The 14693-nt window shown below is 47.5% G+C and overlaps 1 protein-coding gene across 1 annotated transcript; it reads right to left on the reverse strand.

Moving 5' to 3' along the window:
* Positions 1 to 954: 954 nt before the first annotated feature.
* On the reverse strand, positions 955 to 1713 carry LOC123055949 (ethylene-response factor C3-like). The gene has a single exon (XM_044479745.1). The coding sequence runs from the start codon at positions 1711 to 1713 to the stop codon at positions 955 to 957; it is 759 nt and encodes a 252-aa protein (XP_044335680.1).
* Between the last annotated feature and the right edge of the window lie 12980 nt (positions 1714 to 14693).

Raw genomic sequence — 14693 nt, forward strand, 5'->3', positions numbered from 1 at the left:
GCCCGACAACGGATCATCACGTACGTCATGCTCGCTCTGGAGCGGCGGTTGGAGCTCCTAGAGGAGATTCGGGCTAGGCGCACCACTCAGATTGCAGTCGGCCTGCTTCTGGACTCTCCAGAAGAGAATGAGCATGAGCAAGCGTCGAATGCGGACATGACAGCCGCGGAGCCAGGGGAGGAAGGTGAGGCTGGTCTGGCTGCTGGATTCGGCATGTGCGATGCCCTCACGGAGTTTGAGATGGCCCAAGTGGAGGAGATAGCAGAGCAGCAAGCCATCCTCGACTCCATATGCTCGGAGGCGGAGGTGGAGGCCAACTGTCGATTCTTCCGTGAGGCGAAGACGAAGCGCGACGAACTCTTTGCCAAAATGGAGCCAACGAGGAGCCGAAGCTGCGTGCGGCGGCCAATGATCAGGAGGCCGGTCTATCCGGCATTGCCGACACGAAGGATGTCTACATCTCCGCCGACCGTTTAGGCTATATATATGTAGTAGTACGTTGTTTTTTAGGTTCATGGTGTAGTATGGATTTGAGGTATAAAATTTAAAGTGTGCGATTGCACCAAACCCAAAATGATGGGTGGCCGGGCCGTATCCTATGAGAGATGAAATTCGTCATATGCGGCTGAAGTTGCACTTATGTTATTCTTACAATTTGTGTCTGATTTTCTATAGGTAGATTTGCCGCCGGTTTTCCATGGTTTTCCTCCAGTTTTTTTTTTCCTTTTGCCTTTTTCACTTCTTGAAAAGTTGCAAACATTTCTTAAATTCACGAACCTTTTAATTAGTAGACATTTTTAAAATTTGAGAAGGGAAGCAGTTTCCTGGCGTAGACGAAGTTACTCATGCGCTGTATACACATGCATTTTTCTTCAGACAGTAAGAAGTAGCATGCGATTAATTTGGCACGAGCCCACGGGAGCTATGCTAATCCAAACAGACAAGCTTGCAGTGTCAGGACGACGCCGTCGCCGTTGTGTGGAAATGATCCATGGGCGACTCGGACACCCGGAGGAGCTCCTCCAGGTACTCGGCGCCGAGGTCCTCCAGCACCACCGCACCGGTCGTCGCAGACCGGGCTGCCTCCTGCACGGCGGCAACCCGGCGCTGCTGCTTTACGGGCCTCTTGTTGGGCGACCGCCTGCGCATGCGGTGGCGGCGCTTGAGCGCGAGCACGGGCGAGCCCACGACGGCGCCGAGCGCGAGAGCGCGGAGCGACTCCCGGACGCGCTCGACGGGGAAGTTGAGCACAGCGGCGTCGCCGCGCGCGGAGAAGGCGGCCTGGTCGTAGGCCATGGCGGCAGCCTCGGGGCTGCTGAAGGTGCCGAGCCACACGCGGGCGCCATTCCGGGTCGAGTCCCGGATCTCGGCCGCGTACTTGCCCCACGGGCGCGTGCGCACCCCGATGAAGTCCTTGTCAATGGGCATGACCGCGGGGGCATGGTGACCGCGGCGCTTCGGCGAGCTGCTGCCCGCTGGCACATGTGGCGCGGCAGCCCCGACGTCCGTCATGTCGGAGCAGGACGAGCTTGAAGAGAGGGAGTGGTCGGAGCAGGAGGCATGATCCGTGGACTCCAAGAGGGTGCTGAGGAAGGTCATGTCGTCCATGTCGCTCGTGTCGAAGTCCGACGACGGTGCGGCGGTGGCGGCGTCGTAGCGGCGGTGGTGGTAGTAGGATCCGGGCGGGAAGGTGACGGTGAAATGCTGCTCCATGGGTTGACCGGCGGAGCCTGATCGACGGGGAGACAGAGGTGGGGGGAGAAGAGAAACAGTGGCTGCTTCCTGCTTGGTTCGGGGTTTTGCGGGGCTTGGCAAGCAACAGGAAATGCGCGGGGTTTTTATACAGCTCTCCACTGCGTCACCTACTTAAACCTCCTGATTTGATCCGAGTAATTTAGAAGGGAACGGACTGCGACGCAACCAGCCGGTGGAGAGAGCCTCGCCGCATTCGCGCTGACGTAGGGCGGCGGCATACGACGAAACACCAAGGCATCGGCATCGCGCTTCTTCACATCCATTAACCACGCCCATGAAAATTGCCATTGTCACTGCCAAAGTACTCCGTATTACGAGTACATCCTTATCACCTTATGATCATATCAACACAAATAAATTCTCGGATGGTAAACTAATGTTGTATGCATTGTAGAGGCAAAAAGATATCAAATCCTTTATTTAAAAATAAAATACAATAAAAAGTTGTAATTTGAAACAAGTATTTCATCCATAGTGCCGTAGGGCTAAACGGCCATTGCCACCATTTGTTCCCCTAGGATCTCTGGCCCCTTTTATCTCTTGCAACCCCACTTTCCTATTTACCATTGTTCTCTTTTCCATCTTTGCCGCCTGTCGTGCTCCCGTTCCTCCATCGATGTCACTCTTTTCTCTTATGACGTTCTCATCATAACAGATGGAAATCCATGCAACATACTTCTTGCACTATTATTCCCTTTTGCTCTTAACCGTCTGTGAGGTGTTGGGGGGGAGGGGGGGGGGTTACTTTGTTAGTGGTTACGCAAATGGTTTAGGTCTGAGTACCGTTTCACAAAATAGGGCCCGGGTATTTTACTCACCCAGAAATATGGAAACAAATACATGTGTCAAATGACCATTACTGAGTTGAAATGGGCATAGTAGTGTTTCCAAATGTATTAAGTAGTTGTAGTGGCATTTCTTGTCGCCGGTGTTTTCTACTTGCATTTTTCCAACACACATAATTGAATAATCGTTTTGGATTATGGTTACATTTTAATACTATTTGTAAGCTTTTGAGTGGCATGCCTTCAAAAGCTTACGCCTCACTTTGTACACATATATAACTTGTATCGTCAAGGAGTGTTGTTGTATAACTCGATGTTGCTCAGGCCAATCTGTCTTTACGGTTTTGCCACAACATAGTGTCGTGCTTCCTCCTCTTCGCTCCTATGCTTCTTCATCGTCCCCTTCCCCACACTTTTGTCATCTCTTTTCGATGCCTTCCTCCTTCCCTCGCATTTCCGTTCTTTCTCATTGCCAGCTTACCGATCCCTTTTCCTTACCGTTGGATAACCTTGTCACTCCTCAAATCCACCTCCATCAGTTCGCACTGTTTGCCACCGCTGCCTCTTTCGACGATCTCATGTAGGATGTTGATGCATCCGATCAAACCAACACTTAACTCTTGCCGGAGCTTATTGCATGCCCTACCACTGGTGTCTCACCATCTCATCACCGTCGTAGGTGCCCTATGATCACATCACATGTTGTCATCGTCCTAATATGCATGTTAGTATTCTCACCTTCTCCTCCCCCATCCTTCCTCTTTCTTCATTTTCTTTTTCTTTTCCCTCCCCCGTCGTATGTTCTTCCAAACTGCTGCGCTTTATGAGATCATGACCATCTATGTATGGGACATTCGTTGGCTGTACATTTTTCAGGTTCAAAATGGTTGTTTGACCTGTTGAATAGCCGTTGAGACTTGGATGGCGGTGGTTATACTGGCATATAAGCTTGAACATGTTGATTAGCCATTGAGACATGGATGGCGGTGGTCAAACTGGTATAAGTTTTGAACCTGTTGATTAGCCATAGCCCATAGAAACCCAGTATGAGGTTTGCAATCAGGGTTTGGTTGACCGAAGATTAGCAGGCAGAACGACCAGGAAGAGACCTAGCCATATCGTGAACGTCGAAAATCGTTAAACCTGGTTCAGGTCACAGGCTCTGCTGATAAGACCGGGCTGGTTACAACTTATAAGACTTCTTACCATGCATGTTAATTCAACACTATTTAATCGGCTGCTGCTCCTGCTTTGTGGAGCTATTGTATCAACACTAGCTACCGTGCATTAGCAACTAGTATAGCACTATCCGCCAGGAACTAATATGCAAATGAACGCTAGAGGTAATATAAAGACGGGTCCTGACTCTTGACACCGGGCCGGGAGGTGGCACCGGACTTGTAAGTTGAATATGTCCACCCAATAATGTAGATGAGCACATAAAGATACACCAGGAAGCATCAGGCAGCAGCTACGTGGGTTCGTTGCCTCTATGAAATGCATCGAGAACTTTCTTTTTATTTTTAGAAATGGAGGATGACCCCCGGCCTCTGCATCTGGGAGATGCATACGACCACTTTATTAATTATTCTCGAGGACCTTACAAAGTATTACAGACAATATTCCTGAATCCACCATCTCGGCAACATATGCCGCTACTCTTATCCATATGATAAAGGGTTAAGTTTTGACCATCGAAGTGCTGCCACGATGAAATTACTTTGTGTCTATTTTCGAGCGACCGATCGGAGCTCCGACTTTTCATCCATAAGAAAAATTGACCGTTTAACAAGAAAAACCACAAGAGGATTGTGCCCGATATTACTACCACCGTCTGTCTCATCAGTCTTATCCTTTTCTTTCCGTGAGATGGATCAGGATCCAGGAGGGCGGTTATGGCTTTTCATTTTCTTCTTCGCCGGGCTGACAATGCATATTCATCTGAGCTACCAAAACACTGTCGTTTTCTATAGTTTCTCGCCTAGTAGTATTAACAAAATTTTGGTCGTTATGCCGGTTGGGCAAAAGACAAAAGGAAGAGTGTGACTATACGACAGCCAGGGGTCCTTTCCTGCCTCCTTCCTTGCCTGCTCATCAAGTGATCGGCACTTCCATTTCTTTTTCTTGACACCCATCTCTTTGATTGCATTGTCTTGTCTTTTCTCGCTAGTTGTGAAAGCTAGCTGCGCAAGTCCGAATCTAGTGCGCGCAATTGGTCACATAATATATACTCCACGAACTAGCAAGCACTACTATCTCTGCTTTGATCCTTTCTTTCCAGCCAATCAGTGCTATTTTAATTCCAATCCCCTTCTTTTAGGGAACTTCTATAAGTCCATTCCATTGATCAATAATTTCAGGTACATGATTGAATACAATAGAGGTAATCAAGGCATTATAGATTTTTCTCTAGACTGTGGACAAGCTAGGCAGCATAAACTTTGACGAGGGGGATAAGGGGCTTGTTTAGATTATCATGACAAAAGCCTCTCCTGAGCTCTCCGAAGTTTGAACCGCAGGTAGGTAGCTGCTTCCTCCTCCTCGTCCTGTACACATAAACAAATGCAGCCAGCTAAACCGCTCCAGCCAGGAAGATTAGAGCTAAGCAAACATAGACTACCTGCTACTTAAACAACTAAGGATCCTCCGTATGATATTCATTTATGTTACTATCCTTGTTGAGTGCTCGTAGTGTTGCGCTTGCGCCTACATCACCATCCAAGAGTTGCGGCCGGCTGGAAGGTTCGTAGCAGAGATGCTTCATGCAGTGTTATCAAGTGTAGTCTTGTAGCCCTCCGTTCAGAGACATACTACATAGAGTGCATATCAAGTGCTACCACACCTTTAGATGCTACCGTGATACGGGCTTCTAGACCGTTGGATCACAGATCGAGCGGCCTTGATGCCCCTTTATCACGGTAGCATCTATGGTGCGGTAAGACCAGATATTTTCCCATACTACATATGACACTCAAGTTCTTCTATTATTTTTTTTCAAGTGACCGGCATAAGCTCTACCTTTCCATTTGGAAGAAAAGAATTGACCGGTTTACAAGAAAAACCGCAAAATCAATAATTTTGGCTACTAGAATATGAAACCTGCACTTTTAGAGTTAACGGTAATTAAATCTACAACGGTGGGAGCATTTGTAAAGCAATATGACAGTCTTGTTGGAATCAACAATTATGTATTTACTCTGATCTTCTAATCTAAGGCATTGCGTCAGGGGAAGCTGTGTACAAAGTAAACGACGAAGACTCGATCACACTTTTCTTTCACTCACCACCGCTTCCTTACACCAGTGACGAGCTCTACACTAGCGGTGCGGTCATCGGTCTCGGCTCTGCCTCCTCGGTTTTCCCAAGTCGACTTCGGATCCAAGAAAACAGTGTACCGCATAGGGGCACAGCTATAGGTCATCTTTAGCGAGTGTGGTGGCAGTGTAGTTCACTGTAGCCCGCATATGGGCTAGGCTCAGCGCGCAAGCACAAAAAATTTCATGAATTTAAAAAAGTGTATTAAATTTTTAAAAAGTTCCTAAATTTGAAAAATTAATTCATGATTTTGAAAAAACTATGTGAATTTTTTGAAATGTCCAAGAATTCAAAACATTTGTGAATTATATAATTTTCACAAATTTGAAAAATGTTCATGAATTAGAAAAATGGTCATGAATTAAAAAATTGCAAATTTAAGTTCACAAATTGGAAAAATGTTAGTGAATTCAAAAAATGTTATCAACTTTGAAAATATATTCATGAACTAAAAAAATGTGAAAAATGTTCATGAATTACGACAATGTTTGTGACTGTTTTTTAATCGTCAATTCCAACAATGATCATGAATTCTAAAAGGAAAATGCAAAAATAATGTAAAACCGGTGGAAAAAGGAAATACAAAAAAAATAGCATAAAACAAAAAAAAAGGAAGCTTGCGAAAACGAGCTTCAAATTTTCCCAAAACAGTTCCGCGGATTAGTACTTCGATGGTTTCAATTCCCTGATGAGTCGGCCCACGTTCCTACGGTAGTTAGCGGTCGCAGCAAGTAAGCGATGCGCGACATTCCCTATTTGGCGCCTGTTAATGTTCTTTTTGCGCCGTTAATGTGTGTTTTGCAAACCGGCACACAACATCTTCCGGGCTTGGGCGGCCCATTCCTTTTCTTTCTTTCTCTGCTAAATGAGAGGAAAAAGGTGCGGGGCGACGGAATCGAACCTGGGACATGAATTTTCATAAAGCACACGCCGACTATTAGGACATCGCACCACCTGTGACAACTAACTTAATTTTTCTCCTTTTATTATTTCTACAGTTCGCGAAGACTCCGGGTTTGCAAAGCTTCCCAAACCATTTTTTCTTTTTGTACGATTTGTTTGGTTCTTCTTTTCTTTTTTTCTGTTTCTTTTTTATTTTCTTTTCATTTTGCAAATTCTTGAACTTTTAAAATTTCACAATTTGGTTTTGACAAATCGAAAAACTTTTTCATATTCATGAACTTTTCGAAAAATTAAAGAACTTTTCTTTTCAATATCGATGAACTCTTTTCAAATTCATGATCTTTTTTCAAAATCGATGAACTTTTTTTCAAAATTGGTGAAATTTTTCTAATTTGATAAACATTTTTCCCAAAAAAAAATTTCTAATTCAAAGAACTTTTAGAAAAAATTGCTATATTTTTTCAAATTTGATGAACTTTTTATAAATTGACTGCACTTGTTTTCAAATTGATGAAAATTTTCAAATTCATGAAACTTTTTTAAAAAACCATGAACTTTTTTGAATTCACTATTTTTATTTTTTTGGTGATTTTTTTGTTTTTTCCAAATGTGATCGAGTACATGAGCAGGCCCACCAGCGTCAGCGCGTGGGCACCAGGGAGCTTCACTGTCGCCTGAAGCACCGAATAGGAGCTCCTGCGACACGCGTGCCGCACCCTGGCAGAAAATTGCACTGGCCTAAAAGTTAGCCAAGTTTCATCATTGTTCTTGCGCCAACAACCATTAAGGATCGGACAAAGTCAAAAACAAACCTTTAACTTGTATACAAAAACTAAATTGGACCCTGAATTTGTGATCCGGAAATCAGCACACCGAACTCTCTGATTCTGTTCTATTTTGAACCTTGAGGGTGTCCCCATACAGGGATGTTGACGTGGCAGATCAAATCCCTAGATTGTTGGTTGCAGACGCGATAGGGCCAGCCCATCAGGCGCGAAGCAATATTTTTTCTTTTTCATAAGGCGTGACTTAAAAATACCAAAAAGGGGAGAAACTCCGGGGTATCGAACTTGCTACATGGCGCTGCCAATGTCCACTTGCTAGCAACCTGAGTATATCGCTTGTAGTGATTTAAATAGATTCCCCTGTGTAGTTAACAAAAACCGCAGCGTCGAGATTTGAAAACATTTTTTAACAGCAAACAAATTTTGAAAACATAAATAATTTTTGAAATACCGGAACACTTTTTGAAATTCTGAATACTTTTGAAAAAGGAACATCTTAAAAAAACACAATCACTTTTTAAAAAGAGAATACTGTTTGAAACATAAATATTTTGTAAAAAAAAGGGGAACACATTTTGAATCCTGAATAGAATTTGCACAAACTTTCAAAAAGCATTTTTTCAAAAATTTGTTAATAATTTCAAAAATAATTCGGGAATTTATAAAAATTGCCGAAAATTTCATAAATTGTGTAGAAGTTAATTGTTTTTCCTTGTTTTCTATTTTTGGTCACAAATTGAACAATGTTTCGTGTTTCTCAAAAAGTGTTTGGAATTTCTCAAGTTTATTTACATTTTAAAATGTGTTCGTGATTTAAAAATTGTTCACATTTGTTAGAAGATGTCGGAATTCCAAAAGTTGTTCACATGTTTCGAAAACTATATGGGTTGACAAAAATTGTGTCACATCTTCCAAAAAATGTTTTTGGAATTTCGTATATTATTTTATGTTCAAAAAATATTTGGCACTTAAAAGTTATTCATATTTTTTCAACAAAATTTTCAAATATTGTAGATAAATGTCTACATGAATGAACGATCTTGTCTGTTCTTATTCATGTCGCGCTATATATAAGAGCATCTCCAGGCGTTGCCCCCCCCCCCCTAGGAGGCATAAAAATCGCCATCTGAGGGTGAGCCCGCGGTATAATCGGCTCTGGAGGCAGTTGGGCGTTGATGTCGGCCCATTTTTGGCGAAAAATGGCCCAATATCGGCGCGAATCGGCCCATATTCGCCGTGGTTCGACGTGAATTCAACGTAAGTAAAAAATTTATCACATAGTTCATCACAGAAAATCAATAGAAATCAAATAGTTCAACAATAAATAGTTCAATACAAATTATATAGTTTAACAAATAAAAACTCATATTTCATCACACGTAGAGCTAGGCGTTGCCCTTAAGCCTCCATAGGTGCTCCACCAGATCCTGCAGCAGTTGTTGATGCACCTGTGGGTCTCGGATCTCCTGACGCATATTAAGGTAGGCAGTCCAAGTTATCGGTAGCTGGTGATCAACTTGGGCAAGAGGACCCTACATGTAGTATGGTTCAATGTCAAACACTGGCTCTTTCTGCTCGCTCTCAATGATCATTTTGTGCAAGATGACACAGCAACTCATGATCTCCCACATTTGATCTTTCAACCAGGTCCGAGCAGAGTACCGGACAACAGCAAACCGAGATTGGAGCACACCAAATGCCCGCTCGACATCCTTCCTGCAAGCCTCCTGAACCTTCGCAAAGTGGGACTTCTTGCCTCCTAGCACAGCGTTTGAGATAGTCTTCACAAATGTAAACCATCTCGGATAGATGCCATCAGCTAGGTAGTACCCCTTGTTGTAGTGCCGCCCATTGACCTCGAAGTTCACCGGAGGAGAATGGCCTTTAACAAGCTTGGCCATGTGCCCTGCAGAACTTGTAGAAACACTCAATGGTCGTGGACTCGGCCATGCGCCCATAGTCGTCGAGTGAATCACCGGGAGCTCCGTATGCAAGCATCCTCATAGCTGTCGTGCACTTCTGGATTGAGGTGAATCCATGTTTGCCGGTGCAATCCTTCTTGCACTTGAAGTAGCTGTCGAACTCCCGGATGGAATTCATAATTCTGAGGAAAAGCTTTCGGCTCATCCGATAACGCCGCCGAAATACTTTGTCGTCGTGCAGTGGAGCGTCGGCGAAGTAGTCAGAGTAGAGCATGCAATAGCCTTCCAGATGATGACGGTTCTTTGCTTTCAGCCGCCCCGGCGCCGAGCCACCTCGCCGCGGCTTTTCATTGCTCGCGAGCAGGCCGTCGAGGACCATGAGGTGTTCCTCGTACTGGACGTCGGCATCGGCTTCCTCCTGCAGCAGCTCTGCGAGTGCCTCCTCGTCGTCCGAGTCCATCGTCGAGCAGACAAAACGCCGAACACCTAGCGGGCGTAGTGGGCGCACACCCGCCGGTATACCGCCCTGCGCGGCCGGAGCGCCGGAAAACTCGCCCGGACGGTGGTGGAGAGGCTGCCGCGCCGAAACCTTCTCTATTTTCCAGAGGAGAATTGCCTATCTAGCGGTGCTGGGCGGTGGGCGGCGCCGGGATTGGCAGGGTACTGGCCGAGCGCGCGAGGATGGGAGGCGAATCTGGATAATTGGCTTGACTTTTCGCCTGATAGTGTGGCCCAGGCGTGTTTTCCCCTTGCGCCAGAGCCCCCTAGCGCCCCCAGTGCGCTGGGTCCGGCCTGCGATCGCCGAGCCCAAAAACGTGCCGAGCCGGCGGATTTCAGCGTCTTGGGGCGCGAGTGGGTTTTTTTTTGGCGTCGGCGCGTAAAAAGGCATCTTGGGAGCATGTTGGGGACGCGGCTGGAGATGCTCTAACCTAGAGCAGCCTTCATGGTGGGTGGCAAGCTGCGGTCGCTCTCGCTGCGAGATCCCGAGTTCGACTCCTGTCAAGAACTTATGTTAGCATAATTTTCTGTGGCAATGGTTTTGTGTAGTTAAAAAAATATTTATTTTCGTTACAAAAATATTTTAAAAATAGTTGTCATTACAAAAATGAAAAACGAAGAAACATAAAAGAAAAGGAAAACAAAAAAGAAAAATCAGAGCAAAGTGAGCAGCTGTGCTAATGGGCCGGCCCAATTCGTCCTAATATTCAGTCAGCTGGTCACCCGTGGTTTGATGGTGAGGAGGACAGTCATATCCTGAGCCCACCGTTGTTCAAGTCCTAAACTTAATATTGGTTCTTTCATTATTTCTGAATTTATTTCAGACTTTCGCCGATATTCGTTCAGTGGAAGGAGATGTTTCCGTCGTCTACGAAGCGTCTGTGGTGACTTCAAAAAATCTCAAAAGATGCTATGTCGGCACAGTCTTTCGGATATGCTAATTGTGGTAGGGTATGCGTGCGTGGATTCAGGATGAGTGTATGCTCGCGTGTGTGAGCGACTTTGATTATATTGTGTTAAAAAATGTCAAAAATGAGTCACGAACTGGACCGCGTACATAGCTCCGGACCTCTCTGGTTCCCCAGTCCCCACGTAGCTGTGTGGGGCCCCGGTTTGGCTCTGGGCACCGCGTCGCAGGGGGTGGTGGACTCCGGTTCTCAAAGTACGTACACAGCCTCCAACACAAGCGGCGCCGGGCTCACCACATCACATGGGCTATCATGCGTTGCCGTTTGCACCGTCGGCGTGGCGAACATGAGTGTGCACGCCGCCCGCGGCACCGCAAGACTCGATTGCTTCATCCCATTGTAGAGCTAGAGAAGAACCGCCACCTGCCTGGGCAGGTGAATCAACCTCGGCTCCTGCGCTTTGCGTGTCAGGGTGTCACGCCTAGGAGGAGTGCGTGCGTGCGTGCGTGGCGTGGACACTGGCCCAGCAGCACGTGTTGCTACGCAAGTCTATCGTGTCGTTTGCTCCGCCGCCATGCAGCGTCACGTTGGTTCTTGGACCGCGGCGTTGCACCTCTCGTGTCGCGTCCCGGACCTCGGATTCGATCGTCAGGATAAGCCAGCCAGCTACGCGCCGTGGAATCATTGATCAGCTTGGCGTCAGTAGAGTAAATAAAAACACAAACACCCATCTATAGAAGCTCATCCAAAACGCCCACGGACGCTTTCGAGGATAGTAACCGGTCGCGTCTAAAAAAATGCATTTCACATTTAAATACCTCAAATTAAAAATCTCAAATTTATATTATTACATGAAACACATTGATTTTTGAGCGGAGCTTCGTTCGGTTCCGCTCCCCGCTCGATCGGCTCCGCCGTGGCCATGTCCGGTGGCCGGCTGCGCCCCTCAGAGTGTTGGTCTGGTCGCCGGCAAGGTAGTCTAGGACATGGGACAAGAGCCGGCTCACGGGACTCAATGCGGCGTCGTCTCCCATGCCGTACTCTTCCTCATCGGAGCCCGTAACCTGAACGGTGCCAGTGGACGTCAGGTCGATGACAGATCCGTCCTGGGACGAGCCGGCGACGTCCACCATGATGCGGTTGCGGCTTCCGGACTGATGTGTCATACGGGGCGTCGGAGAATGCGTCTCCACCTCGTCGGCGTCGACCGCCGCGAGGGCTGCCGCCACCTCCCGCGCTTGGTGCATGTCACGGCGGGCACGCCGTGCCATGTTCTCGTTGGATGAAGCCCATGGTGCGTCCTGATGCTCGACGCGTCAACGGAGGGTTGCACGTCCGCCATCGCGTTCGGACGCTAGACGGACCGCACCGCCTACAGCGAAGCAGCTACGGCTGGCCTAGCGCCGGATCCATGCGCCATTTGGGCGGATGCAGTGGATTGCCGACGGAAGGAGTCCGAGCACGGCCGTGCACGGGCCTCCTCCTGGGCGCGGCGGAGCGCAAGCCGGACGGCCATCTCCTCGTCGGGGCCGTGTGGGATGAGCTCGGAGTCGACGGATCTGGAGGTGAAGGACTTAGATTCGCTACACACCGTGCCGGAAACGGCCGGAAGGCGTCGGAGACGAGTTTGGATGACGTAGGGAGAGTGGAGTGAAATGACTAGGGTTTGGTCTGGCAAGCGGATCGGGAGAAATATATGTGGGTCGGACGGGCCAGCATGGGCTGGGTCCGACGTGGCGGGCGTGCCCGGACGCAGGGCCGTCTCCAGGAATTTAGGGGTCCGGGACGAAAATCAAAATGTGGTCCTAATTTTTTGAAAAATCATATACTTGAATGGCTAATATAACCATGACATACACCTAATTAATTATAGGCTTTTAGGTAGATGATATAAAGGATAAAGACGGACCTTGATTATGAACTTACAAAAAACTTGGATGTGTTATAGCTTGACTATCTTGCCAAAATAATTTGACGTCGGAGAAAAGGATGCATTTTTTCAATAAATTGATGCACATATACAACAAAATTGAAAATAAAAATATATAATTAATCAATATAGTATTTTCCAATTCTCGAAAAAAATAGTGCAGAGTATTTGCCAAGATGAAGGCTGAAAAATAATACTAGATCGTTTTTTTTTCAGCCATTCATTAATCAAGTAATCTTCTATCAGTTGAGTAAGCAGCTCAAATCGATCTCTAATCCCTGTGGGCTAATCTAATCAATCGCTGAGCTTTTTTTTAGAGTCATAATCAATCTAATCTAATCAATCGCTGAGCTAGGGGCCTCGGAGTGAATAGTGTGCGTGCATGTGTACGGGCTTCAAATCAATCGCCACCGAAGGGCAGGCCAGGCGTGGGCTGTGTGCTGGGCTTTTTTCTTTTCCCTGACTTATGACCTGCTGGACTGGGTTCCCTGAAATTTTGGGGGCCCTGTGCGGTCGGCCAATTTGGCCCCCCTTGTAAACGGGCCTGCCCGGACGCGCCATATCCGCCTCATATTTAGTTTAGATATTATGGTGCCGGTCAGCACGGGCGTTTGAGAGCCATTTAAGATGCTCGTATAGTCGTATGGGTCAAAATTTTGTGACCTGGTCGGCCCGCCCGAACATATAAGACAAGTTTGAGGCGCGCGGGTGTATATGCTCTTACCAAGCAATCTACTTTCCGGTACGGTCAAGCGATCATCCAAGCTCCGGCACCCGTTGAGGTTAATCTTGCGCGAGCAAAAGGCTCCGTCACTTGTCACGACACACCAGCAGAGCGCGCGCCGGCCATGCATAATTACGACTTTACGCACGCTTACTGATTAAGTACGGTTATTTACACTACCCGCAAAAGAAAATTACTCCGATGTTTTACACTGTACTGACGGTGTGAGCCCTTGGAGTCGATCATCGGCCAGCACTTGAAGGTTCTTGCCAGAATTTGGAAGCAGAGCCAGCTGCGCCCCTGCCACTTCTATGCACCACACACCACGAGCTCCTTTCCGTGACCTTTCTCCCGTACTCGTCCGTGCCGGGTGTCCTATCATGCATACGCATGTCGGGCGCGAGAGGCGTGGCCCGTGGCCGTCGCAGAGCTAGAGAGGCGACGATCGAGGGGGGAAAGGCCACGGGTGGATGATGCACCGACCGATGTGCGCCCACCACCTTCGTCGGCCGCGGGAGCGAAAAAGAAAAGCCGGCCACTTCAGGGTTACAACGAGCGTGGGACGGCCACTGGGCACCGGCACGCGGTCTGTCGTCTCCGGTGTCTCTCTCTCTCTCTCTCTCTAGCACTTCCGTGCTTTTTGCACAGGATGGTTTGCACTTGGCAATGGCCACTCCAGTCTCCTTGCCTGCCTACAAGCATCCGCAAGGAGTATCGATCACCGGCATGTTCAGATTTTTGACATAGCTGGCTGTATAGTAGTCTATAAAAGCTCAGGAGCAGTATTTAGCAACGAGAACATTCGGTCACATTCTTCAGATGAAACACGCCACACACTTACAAATGCTACAAGCGGGTTTACTTATTCTCGGCCTCCTCCACTGCGATGCGTGCATGTGCGGCGCGACGTACGTGTACACGTACTCGTGGGCAATCACGGAATATTTCATTCACCGACGCCATGGTAAGCGTGGGTCTTGAATGATGCAGTACCTTCGGCCCAGGCGTAAGCGTCAGATTGGCGGCCACCGGCGCGTTAACACGGACAGGTGGGCCGGTAATGGTGCCTTGGAGGTGCAGGCTAGCATGCAGCCTGGCATGGGCCGCTTCTAGCTTTCTCCTCCTAGGCCACTACTTGGCGAGCCGCCATTGCTCTCAGGCTCTGAGC

This window comes from Triticum aestivum, chromosome 2D (assembly GCF_018294505.1).
Source record: "Triticum aestivum cultivar Chinese Spring chromosome 2D, IWGSC CS RefSeq v2.1, whole genome shotgun sequence".
Lineage (NCBI taxonomy): Eukaryota > Viridiplantae > Streptophyta > Magnoliopsida > Poales > Poaceae > Triticum > Triticum aestivum.

Bases quoted from the DNA above. Each gene is read 5' to 3' on its own strand.
- LOC123055949 (XM_044479745.1), bottom strand. From the start codon at position 1,713: ATGGAGCAGCATTTCACCGTCACCTTCCCGCCCGGATCCTACTACCAC.